Here is a 12,700-nt window from a genome sequence, read left to right as displayed (position 1 = left end):
TTCACTTTACAGAGAACAGAACTGCATACAAAATTGCTTGCAAGAAAAAGTATGTATCATTGATGAACAGCATATTAATAGTATTTTCTAATGTGTCATAATAGAAAAAAACTGAATAAAATAATGAGGAATCACCTATTGATATTAATATCTTCCTCTTTGCCTTTCTTTAAAGCTTACTTTCAATTAACCCTTAAATTTTTTAGTGATCTGAAGTTCTTTTCAAAAAATAATGTTGGCCCCTCCGAAAGAAGTCTCATGGGCATAGAAGTGTGTGGAATGACATTAAGGGACCTAGCCATCATGACAGCGTCAAATACCACAAACCTGTTTTATCATGGGAAGCCATTTGGTGACATGGTTTTGCAGACTTGGCTGGTAAACTGGGATGCCTGGGTCTGGCTCTAGCTATTTTAGTAAGAAGTGGCCTGGTCACCTAAGAATGTCACATAAAAAGGTACCTGGTCACCTATGAGCTGAGACTTGGAACAGGTAGATAATATGGTCCAATTTACAAAGCCCAACTCTGGAACTAGTCGGACCAGTCAGGAAAGAGAAAGGGGGTTGAACAACCCATACTCTGACACACTTTTTCACATGGACACTTGCTCAAGTCTTAGAGTGTGTAGCAAATATAAACACTATATATATTCCCTTGATTCATGGGAATATTTCTTAGTTTAACATTAAAATGGAAAGCAACTGAAAATTAGGTTTTAATTCCTATATTTTACTACTTAGAAAACTTTTGGAATATCCCTCTTTCATATACAAAATTTAGAAACTCCTTCTCACATGCAGCCTAAGAAGAATAATGGAGCTTTTTAAAAATCATCTCTGGTAATAAAGTTTGAATACAAAACTAGTATATGTAATAAATGTCTCATATATATAATCAATGTATTACAGTGGTTTATAACAATTACTTTTTTCTGTTAAAATTTAGATTTTATTTTTAAAATACTTGATTTAGGATGTCATTGTATAAAAGAAGTATTATACAACATATGCTGTCATCCAAAATGTTTTCAAATCACTAGCCATGTACAATAAGTGATAAAATATCTTGGAAGACTCATGGATTACAGTAGGCTAGAATTGCTCTCCCTAGGGAGTCTCCAAATACTCTCCAAAGTATCAGGAGAGAGTATGTTACATAGATGTTAAATTTTCTTTGAATGTTGCCTTGAAATATGAATATTTCCATGCTAACTTAAGGTAACATTTTGGGTATGAAAAGCCTCTTTTCAGGAATCATACCAGCCTTCCAGGCTTTGAGGCCAATTACTTGTTTATAGCCTTTATGTCTTAAGAGTAATAACAATTTAAAAACAGACAACTCATTTATTATAGGCAAAAGGATTTTTGCAAAACCAAAATTATTTTCAGGAAATAAGACATGGTTTATAGAATTCTACACATGCATTCTATTTCTGCTTTTGGTCCAATGTAATCTGTGACATCATCATTAACTACTGAACAAATGGTTACCCAAATCTGGTCCTTGGGTTTATATTTCTGGCTCAAAATGAGAAATTCAGTTTCCCAACTCTTGTTCCTTTCCTGACTCTTTCAGACCCCAATATAGGGGAGCCTTTTTTTTTTTTTTTTTTTGGTCTTTGATTGCATCATCTTTTCTCAGCCTTCCTATCTAAAATAGTTTGCGCTGATACTCTTTTTCCATACAAAGTGATTCAGTCTCCATAACCATTTCTCTTTTTGTTGCTTATCAAATAATTCTTAACATTGGCTCCAGTCATTTCCATATATGTAATCACAGGTTCACCTCTATAGCAGGGAATGGGAAGGAGGGAGGGCTTATTTTTCATCCTTACATCCTAGCTGGACAGATGCCTCTGAAAGCACCCAAATGTTTTGACCACATCTGTTTGGAGAAATACTCTGTTATAAATAACCTGGCATATTACTAAATAATATTTCTGGGTTGTAGGCACTGTTTCTTCTTGCCAACACTTGCAAGAAGCCTTGTTGTATGGCTAGACAGCAGTTTGGTGAGATTTCTTTTTTCTATTTTTACCAAAAAGTCATTTATCTAGGCAATAAATGTTGGGGGAAACAACAAAAAACTTATGAGGGAATGTGAATCAAATGAAAACTTATAAAAAAGTTTTTACTACAGTACAAAAGAAGCCAATTTGAAATTAATCTGAAATTATAAATAATTTTTTTGCTATGTTTTCTTTATAACCATGCTATATATCCTGCTATGAACTGTTTTATATAAAAAATTAAATGCTACCCTCTGTCCCAGAATTAATTATTACCTGATTTCCTCTTCATTCTTGCTTGCCTCCTTTCCTTTCAGGTAACTTCTGAAGAACTGAATAGTATAATTCAGAATGTAATGACGTGGGTTGTAGCTACAGTGACCAGTATATTATACCCAGCCATCACGAAGTACGAAGAAAGGTTCCGGAATAAAGCATATCCAGGGTCTGTTGACTCCATCCTCTCTTCAGAGAGTTCAAGTTTCTGTAGCACATGCAGTGAAGAGTTTACATACAGAAGCTACACATCTGCTACTACTAAAACATTTCAGCGAGAGCCTTGTGCCTTTGAGGTTGACATCTCAGTAAGGCGACCAACCACACCTTTAAAACCACCTTCTGCCCACGTCAAAAGAACATTTGTGGGGAAAACATACCATAAGAAAGGGCCATCTATAACATCGGAACTCAAATATGATAAAACCAGTATGGTAGATGCAAATCCTAAGCTTCGAACTTGTAAATCGGATAGCCACCTTTTGACATCATTTGAAACAGGCACAAAAAAGTCTAAGGATGCTACCACTGAAACAGATGGCTTAGAGAGTTCACTTGTTCCTGATCAAAAAGAAAAAGCCATGAATGAAATGAAGAATTTGAAGAATGTTTTCGTTAACTTTAAGTGTCACTTAAAAGGGGAAACCCAATTGATTTTAGAAAGCATTTTTCAAGAAATAATGTCTGATTTAACACAGGCCATTCCTTCTATTTCTTCTGTTACTGCTGAAGTTTTTGTTGACCAAAGTGAACCTGAAAAGGAAGACTTGCTTTACAATGTCGATATCTGCTCAGCAGCCTCAGAGATTGTGGAGAATATGCTTGAGAAGCTACAGTCAGCAGTTGAGAAAAAGTGCATTGAGATATTTTCACAAGAATATATACCAGTTGACATTAAACCAGGCTTAACACCCGATAGAGAATACCTCAGTCCATCAAATGGAAGACCTTTAAAAGCTTCACTGCCTTGTAATTTGGAACCCATGTGTGACATTGCAGAGGATATGGTACATTCCATTTTAGAAAAGCTGATGACTCTTGCTTCGTGTAAGCAAAATGAACTTCCTTATCTTGAAGATGGAGTTGAACTTCCCCATCAGCAACCTGTGACAGACCCAACATATGTGTCCCTCAAAAGAACAGACAAAAAGAAATGTAGTCCTGAACCTGATGCTGCAAATTCAGTTGTTAAAGATGAAATAAAAAATTTAATGTCAAATATTTTTTCCCAGTCCTCTTTGGTTGGCTATATAGAGGAAGCAGTCAGCACTATACTAGGATACATACAATCTGAACTTAATGACGAGAGACTTATTGCATCTGAAGAAACAGTAATATTCCTTCAGCTTCTTGATGATATTTTCACTCAACTACATCAGGATCCAGGAAAAGAAGATGTTAAAAAATGTAGACACCCTAGACTAAGAAATCCTTCTGACACTGAAGAAAAGTACAGACTTACTGGCACCAGATTATCTAATGGTCCTAGGTCTAGAAGACCATTTCCACCTGTTAATGTTCCAGGCATGGTTTTTTATTCTGAAGAAGATAATGAAGAAATAGACAGAATTGTGAAAAATGTGCTTGATTCATCTTTTAAAGATGAAAAACCAAAATCCTGGGAACGAATTCCTGAGAATTGGTTTAAAAAAGGAAACACGTGCTTTGAATACAAAAGAAATAGCACACCACTTAAAGAAGCTTCTGCTCGAAGAAACAAAATTGCATTTTGTGATGAGGGATTAAAGATTGGGCTACCATCTTTTAATAATAAAGAAATTTTAAAGGAAAAACCCTGTTTGAATAGAGACAGCTTGATTTTCAGCCAAGATCAAAAGTATCACATACAAAAGGCTTCAGAAAACATAGTTAGAAGTATTTTAACAGAAATGCTCAAGGACCTATCTTCTGTTCCTCCTGGTCACTTAAACAGTAAAACTGGCAAAGCAGCTTCTTCTGTTCTTGTTTCAGAAAAATCTCAAGGACTGTCACATCAAGAATGGATGGACCAGGTGTTCTCTGTGTCAGAAATTAGTGCAGTGGCTCAAGAAATAACAGACGCTGTGTTAAATATACTCCAGAAGGCCTTAAGTTTCATTCCCAATACCATTAGAGGTTCCATTTCATCATCAGTTCAAACTTCTCTAGATAGTTCTGATACTCCTCCCATGGTCAAAGAAGCACCAAATAAAAAGCCATTAAAAATATGGTTTGACAGTGAAAAGAAAGTGAAATATTTATCTTCTTTCAGTGTAGATCCTGAAAAGCCTTCTCTGTTAAAATCTGAAAAAAGTGAACCTCAACCTATAGATGGCGTTGCTGGTAAGATCATTAATACAATTTTTAAAAGGCTGAAGTTATTCATTTGTCAGAAATTGCAGATGGTCTTCAAACCTTCAGTTGCTAAGCAATCTTCATTACGATCTCAACTTAGTACTTATACAACTAAAGTGGTAAACATTGTTTTGCATGCTATCCAGACTGAACTAGAACTCAGTAAGAGAACTCTAAATCGTAGGGAAATAGACCATACCAAATCTCTTACAGGTAAAGGATTTTTTGATGACACTGATAAATTAGAATCTCTTGTCTCAAATCTCAGTGATGACATTATGGAATCTCCATTATTAACTTGTATTTGTGAAATGTTATCAAGTGGACATTCAGATCAAAGCACTATTTCACTCCCTTCAGAACAGCCAAAGCCTACAACTTCATATGTGTCTGACAATGTTGATAAACAAAACATTTTGCCAAGTAGGCAAGATAAAAGATCTTTTCACAAATATTTGGCCACTCCATGTGCTCTCCATAGTGTTGTGAATGGAAAAGATCTCAAAGAAAAGGCCAGATTGCAAGTGTTAGACAGTATTGGAGAAATACTCTATGAAATGTTTTGTAATCTCATAGGAGCCCATTCTCACCATCAGCCATCTTGTGGTAGTAAGCAAGACAGAGAAGAGAATGAAAATCCTCAAATGGCCACTTCATTGCAGTCTAACATTCAGCTGATTTCCGAAGCAATTTTGGAATACATCCTTGCAAAATTATGTAGTGTTAATATGGATACCAGTTTTGCAAGTTCTGGATTTAAAGCTGTCTCAGAGCCTCAGTCTCTTGATATCGACAGCCTATCATTTGCTTCAATTATTGAGGAAATGGCCAAATGTGCTGACATGATCTCTAGCATAGTTTCCAGGATAATTCAGGAGGGTAATAAAGAGGTGACAAAAAGCAAAGCAAAAACTATTGCTTTGGTGACTTCCAAAACAGGGAGCACAAAAGAAATACAATCAAATGAACTGAAAGCTGTAGCTACAGATATTCTTAATATGGTTTTTGCCAAACTGGAACGGTTTGCTAATGGAAATTTAGAAGATCTGGGTTCTATTAATGATGGAAATGAAAAAAGCAATAAAATAGACTTGGGATATGAAAGTCCCAGTATTTTCACAGACACATATGAAGAACTATTGCAGTCTGCTTTATACATGAATGCAAAAAAGATATCAAGTACTATTTTGAAAGCTATTCAAACAGAATTAAATATGAATTCATTAGATTTGAAGACAAGTGCAAATACCCCACCGCCTGAGAATCAAATGCTTAAGAAGATAGTTAATTTAATTTTAGATGTAGTATCCTCAGATATGTTTAATGACACTGAATCTGAAGAGAGAGGCACTAAAACTTATCAATACAGGCCAACTTATGGAAATTTTCTTCCTGGAGGAGCTGAATCAGATTCATTTCTAGAAAATGCCTCACATACAGAGAAGGAATTTACTGGGGAGAGAACATTACCAAGAGAAGAAACTAAATCAGATTCTCTTAAACAGTGGGTTCTAGAGAGAACCTTAAGCAAAATTGAAGTGAAACTCAAAGAACCACAGAAATCACCAGTCGTTCCCATTATAAGAAATATTTTGAATGAAATTTTTCAAAGTTCTTTGGTCAATCAATTAAACGTGCTTTCTCTCTCTCACTCTCATTTAAGTGGCATCCCTCACAACACTGATGAGACAATCCCTCAAACATCTGTTCAATTTATAGATAAAATAATGGGTCCTTTAGTGTCTGAAGCAGATGTAATCACAGTGGCAGATGATGTTGTTAGAACTGTATTTCATAAGCTTTATGCAGCTGCCATGCCAGAAAGAAACACAAGTGAAAATAGGTATAAATCCATCACCTTTAGAGCAAATGTTTCTTTACAGGAACACACCCTTGAAGGAAAGTCTTCTGTCACTGTGCTAAATAAGAACCCTTGTACTTCTAAGTCCAAATTCAGTGTTGACAAACAGGCTAAAGTAAATGTAGTTGAAGATATTGTACAGGCAATATTAACAAATTTAGAAACTTTTGCTACTTCCAAAGTAAAATCTCTCTTTTATCCCAAAATCAACTTCACAGTTCCAATGGCTTTATCTATTCAGCAGGATAAAAATGCATTAAGCAATGCATTATCAGCCAAAGATTTGTATTCTGAAGATCAGTCTTCCTCTTGCTCAGTGGATCATATTACATCAGAAAAAACCAACTCAACGTGTCAACTGTCTTTGAATAAATTAAATATGTATGCAACGGAAGTGGCTAAAAAAATTTTACAAGGAATCAAACATGAGTTAGATAAAGAAAGGGAAAATAGTAGTTTCTTAACTCACAACATTGTGGTTTCTGAAAATATTGCAAGTCAAATTGTTAACACTGTGTTACATATTGTGTCCTCTAAACGAAAATGTGACAAAAGCAATTCTGAGAAAGAGATTAATTCAGATCAACAAGAAGGTATTATTGAAAAGCTGTTTAACAAGACTGAATATAGAAAATTACTTCAGTTTCAAATACAAGATACCGTTGAAGGTATCTTACATGATATTTGTGAAAAAACACTGTATCAAAATAATCTATCTAGTGCTACATCCACTCTGAAACGTAGCATAGCTGGAAAACATTCTGGAGCAACCTCTGAAATATTCACTGAGGATGCAAATAAGATTATCCCAAAACTTTCAGTTCCTAAATCAGATGTCATTTTGATATCTAATGATATAGTAGATATTGTTCTTCATAATGTCAGTTCTGCTGTCATGCTGAGCATAAATGCAAAGAATCTTACTTCTGCAAGATTGCCCCTGACCATTTGTGACATATTTTCAAAAGCAGAGTGTCAACAGCCTCCTCTAATGGAGTCAAAAAGTGAAGAACAAACAGAGAATTGGCCATCCTCAAGAGATCTGGAGTCAGCTTATGTTGATGATTGTCAGATAACAATAGAGAAAGAAGATGCCAAGAAATCTGCTCCCGACCCATGTGAGGAGAATGCCAACTTCATTACTAGAACCATTTTCAATAGGTTAGAAGCTTTTGCCACAGAAAGAATAGATTCATTAATTACTCTTGCTTTCCAGACTAAAGAGGAGTCATTTGATAGCCAGGAACTGGAAAATTATATACAAGATGATAGCATCTTTCATGAATCAAGCCAAGTAGAATCAAATGTGAATGTCCTGAAAATATCCACTAAAACTATCCTCAGCCAAGAACTCACAGATTCCACTTTTGCAAGTTACAGAGAAAATATTAACTCCACAATTAATCTATCACAAGCTACTCTTAAGGAATATGCTGATATCATTGCAAGTGCCATTTTGAAACTTATTAAAAATGACTTAGACTTAGAAATCCAAAAGATGTATCCATATCCAAACAACATTTTATTCCAAGAAAACATCATTGTGAGTGGAATCATGAACAGTATCTTAAAGAGTTTATATGATAAAAGATCTGCAAAGGAAATTGGTGTTTACTCAAAAGAGAATCCTAGATTATTTTCACAACTAACTGTATCTAATGAAATATTGCTAGGACAAAGAGAGCAGGAGAAAAATAAACTATCTCAGCTCTCAAAATATCCTTTAGAACAAAACCAAATGGCATTGGAACAAGAAAGCCAGAGAATTGTTTTGGAAGAAATATTTATGAGAAATGGAAAATCAAAACAAAAAGAAAAAATTGCACTGCTCAGTGTGGTGGAAGAAGTTTTAACTAAAGTTCATGAAAGAATAATGGAAATCATGGGCCATTTGCTGCCATTTAATGAAAACCCCCACTGTGTATCTAATTCTAAGATTAAAACATCAGACAGAACACAAAAAAACTTTCAATCACAGATTAACAGCATAGCAAATGACATAGTTCAACGTGTTTTGGGGAAAATGTACTCTGTAGTTACATCATTAAATGAGAGTAATAAAAAAGAAACATCTGACAACAATGATACCTTGTCTAAGAAAGCAGGATGCATCAAAGAAACTAAACAAGCAGGAAAAGGAAGTAATCCCACCAGATATGTGATACCACAAGTTTATCCTTATGCAGGCAGTCAAAATGTCTCTCTGTTAGAAAACAAATTTTTTCAATATTCACCACTGCAAGTGGGGAAGGAATTAGTCCAAATAGTTCTTAATAAGATCATAAATTTTGCCTCAACTCATGTAGAAGAGACTTTGTCCCCTGAAAGTTGTTCTGATGAGGTACAACCTCTAAATATACACAGTTCTAAAGTGGGCTCCAAGGCCAGCCCTAAACTAGATTTTAAAACAAGTTTAAAAGCAAAATCAAAAGTTACTCTTTTGCCTAAATTTAAAACAAAATCATACCTAGGACCTAGCGGTGCTAAGGTCAAGAGCAAGACCAAGTTAGGTCCTAGAGAAAAGACTCCAAAAGGCAATCAGTCCAAGGTCACCACTGGGCTGCCACACACCCTATCAACAGGCGATGCCCAAAACTTACTGGAAATGAAATTGCCCACTTCAGAACTAAAAATGTATGCCAAGGATATAGTAAGTAATATCCTGGAAACAATTGTGAAAGAATTTGAAAAGATGAAGCAAGCTAGAGCAATGTTAAATGTTAAAGCTTTACCATCTGATCAAATCATGGCAGCAAAAAAAATAGTTAATACAGTTTTGCAAGGATTATATGCTACAAGTAACCAGAATTTGGCTTATCCAATTAAGCACTCCCATGTGGACGATCTCAGACTTACACAGGGGAATTCAGATGCAGAGTATCTCGCCAAATCACAAGCATGTTTTTACTTGGAAAATGTTTCTTCACAACTAGAACAGATTTTTCCTAAAGAAGGTATATTTAAAAAATTGTTTGACAAATGGCAAACAGAATCAAATGATATGGAAAATGAAAAGTATACACTAATGAAGATAGCTGAAAATGTTTTGACTGAAATCCCAATAAAAGCAAAAGAGTTAGAACATTCTCTTTCATTTTTAAATTTGCCACATCTGAAGGACTGCGAAAGCAGGTTCTATAATCATTTTAAAGTAGCCTCTACTAGAGTTGAAGACACCAAAGCACAAATTAATATGTTTGGAAGAGAAATTATTGAAATGCTGTTTGAAAAATTACAGCTGTGTTTTTTGCCAATCAAGGACATCCTCAGCAGTGTACCAATATCTAACACAAAGACAATAGACCAAATTTCTTTGGGCTCAAGCAACCAAGTTCGAGAAATTGTAGAAAGGGTTTTAAACATTTTAGAGTCATTTGTAGACTTGCAATTTAAATATATCTCTAAATATGAGTTTTCTGAAATAGTGAAAATGCCTATAGAAAACTTTTTTCCGGTCCAACAGAGACTATTAAACAAAAAGATGTTGCCAAAATTAGAACCACTGAAAACGTTTTCTGATGAACCCAATTCAAATTCTAGTATTTCCAAGGAAGACATACAGAATACTCTTCTACAGATTCACTCATTCCATTCAGAATTATTTACATATGCTGTTAAAATTGTCAGTGGCATGCTTGGTATAATTAAGAATAAGCTAGAGAAAGAAATAAGTCGAGTGGAACCATCTTCAGTTAGCACATTGAAAGAGACTGTTCTAGCAAGTGAGATCATCGGCACACTGATGGACCAGTGCACCCATATCAATAAGCTTCCAAAGGAAAGTTTGTTCCATGGAGCAGAAAATACCTATATTGTTAATCAGGTTGAATTGGCAACTAATATGAAAATGCCCATGTCAAAGTTAAAGGAAGTTAGTTTGGGGAATAATCCTTCACAAAACAGTGTACCTAGTTTTGTGTGTTATTCAGAGGAAAATATGAAAAAAAAGCATAAGTCTTCATCAAACTTACTCTCTTATGCCAAAGCCTCTGTAGAAGATACAATTAAAAGCTCAGAGCCAATGGAAAGGCTTGATTCAAAAAATATACCATCATGCTTTATAAACACAGTACAAGACTACAGCCCCAGGGAATCGAACTTTGGTCATTTTGACCAAACCATGAAAGGAAATAATTCTCTTCCTGAAGGCAGTGTGTTACAAAAACTGTGTAAGAAAGCAAATGAATCCACCGAAGCAGCGTTAAAGCAAGTCATGTCATTCATAGAAATAGGAAAAGGTAAAAATCCAAGAGTATTTCATTATGAAACTCTAAAACCAGTTGAGCCAAACCAAATTCAGACAACTGTTTCTCCACTCAAAATATGTTTAGCTGCAGAAAACATTGTCAACACTGTGCTATCAAGCTATGGTTTTCCATGTCAACCACACATTACTGAAAACATGGAAACAATGAAACCATTTTTCATATCAAAGCAAAACTCTTTGTCTATATTATCTGCACAAAAGAATGAGGAGAAAAGGCTACGGAGAATGTGGGATAATAAAACCAGCTGTATACCTGAAGAAGAAAATAAAAAACCTGAAGCCAGTAGAGGAGATTTTTCTTTATTGCAAAAATGGGAAAGTAAAAGGTACCCAAAGATAAAGACCCTGAAGGAAGTTAAAGTCATCCCTTTTGCTGATCACGAGCTGGGTCCAAATGAAATTCATTTGGTAGCCAGACATATCACCTCATCTGTGGTCACATATTTCAAGAACTTTGAAACTAGAGGTAAGCAAGAAATAACCTACTTTAAAAGTAGGCATAATTCAGAAAAAAAAATATATATATATATATAAAAGCTCTTCTAAGAAGCTGCATTTATTGTTTTTCTGAAAATAGCCTTGGAGGTGGAATATTTAATTACTTCTTAATATATATCAGGATACAAAAACAAAGAAAGAAAGAAAAGAAAAAGTTTAATGTATACATGGTTTGAATCTGAACAAGTCTGTTTCTCAGTTTTCCATATGTGCAGATGAGAAAAATAGGTTTACTTCAAAGGAGAGGATTTTGGTTGGTTATAAGATACAAGTTCCACAGCATTCTGAAAGGGTTTTTTTTTATGTGACTTTTTTATACCCATACCAAAGACACAGTTCATTGATTGAAGGTTAGTGATTCCTCTTTCCAAGGTGTACGGTTGAATTCTTTGCCATTATTAGTCATGATTTATAAGACAGAGGTATTACCCAACTTGTGTTTGTATTCTAGTATTCTTACAATCCTTAAAGTCTAAACATATCTTCGCAAAGTTATTTCCACTCATTTTTTAAGAGGTTGAATCATATGTAATAGACATTTTTTTGTATATTAAAACCAGTTAATTATTGGCAATTTCGTAAAATTTAATCTAATAATACTGAAATGGCCCTGAACTGGGTCAATACTTCCAATAATTAGTTGCCGTGTATCAGTTCAGATACATCACTTACCAATCATCCAAATAGCCGAACACATACTATCAGTCCTATCCACCTGCATAGGGAGGTCATTTCTCATCCTTAAAACTGGCATTCTTTCTTTTTTCTTTCTTTCTTTCTTTCTTTTTTTTTTTTTTTTACCATTTTTTTACTTATTTTTGAGAGACAGACAGAGTGTGAGCAGGGGAGAGTCAGAGAGTAAGGAAGACACAGAATCCAAAGCAGGCTCCAGGCTCTGAACTGTCAGCATGGAGCCTGATGCAGGGTTTTAACCCACAAACTGTAAGATCATGACCTGAGCTGAAGTTGGTCGCTTAACCGACTGAGCCACTCAGGTGCCCCAAAACTGGCATTCTTTCAAGAGGACAGTGTGTGTCTGCAATTTCAAGCTCATAAACAGACTTTCTCCAAACATATTCTAACTAAATTTAGGGAATAATAAAGAAAAGCAAGAGAGAGAGAAAGAGAGAGAAGATTCATGAATTCATCCCATTGGTATTTATTTGTCCCTTTCTATCCAATCTATTCTCTATTTCCAGACATGTTTAGGGACTCTAGTGATTTTACTCCTGCTCCTTCTTTCTCTTGGAACTCTTTTTTTCCTCATTCCCTTCATCTCAACATGCCCAAATCCCATCTAGTAGTCAAAACTAGGCTTAAAGCTTCCATCTCCACAGAGTTTTGCCTGAGTTTACATGCAGAGGTATAATAGGTGATTACATTTTGAGGATATTTTGAGGAAACATAGTGTGTTTTTATAGATCCCGCTTCCAAGAAGTTGGCCATCCCAAGTAG

General features: G+C 35.0%; 1 protein-coding gene across 1 annotated transcript in view; it reads left to right on the top strand.

Annotated features, from left to right (window-relative positions):
* The window catches only part of FSIP2 (fibrous sheath interacting protein 2), a 76,446-nt gene that overhangs the window by 32,677 nt on the left and 31,069 nt on the right, over positions 1 to 12,700 (top strand). The window contains exons 15-17 of the mRNA XM_077780266.1: positions 13 to 49; positions 2,327 to 8,780; positions 8,829 to 11,213. Of these exons, the coding sequence (XP_077636392.1) occupies positions 13 to 49; positions 2,327 to 8,780; positions 8,829 to 11,213 (8,876 nt within the window). The remainder of the gene's footprint in view (positions 1 to 12; positions 50 to 2,326; positions 8,781 to 8,828; positions 11,214 to 12,700) is intronic.

The sequence above is a fragment of the Crocuta crocuta genome, unplaced genomic scaffold (assembly GCF_008692635.1).
Source record: "Crocuta crocuta isolate KB4526 unplaced genomic scaffold, BGI_CrCroc_1.0 scaffold38, whole genome shotgun sequence".
NCBI classification, from domain to species: domain Eukaryota; kingdom Metazoa; phylum Chordata; class Mammalia; order Carnivora; family Hyaenidae; genus Crocuta; species Crocuta crocuta.
The sequence above is the reverse complement of the archived record's forward strand: the minus strand, read 5'-3'. Positions and strand labels throughout refer to the sequence as shown.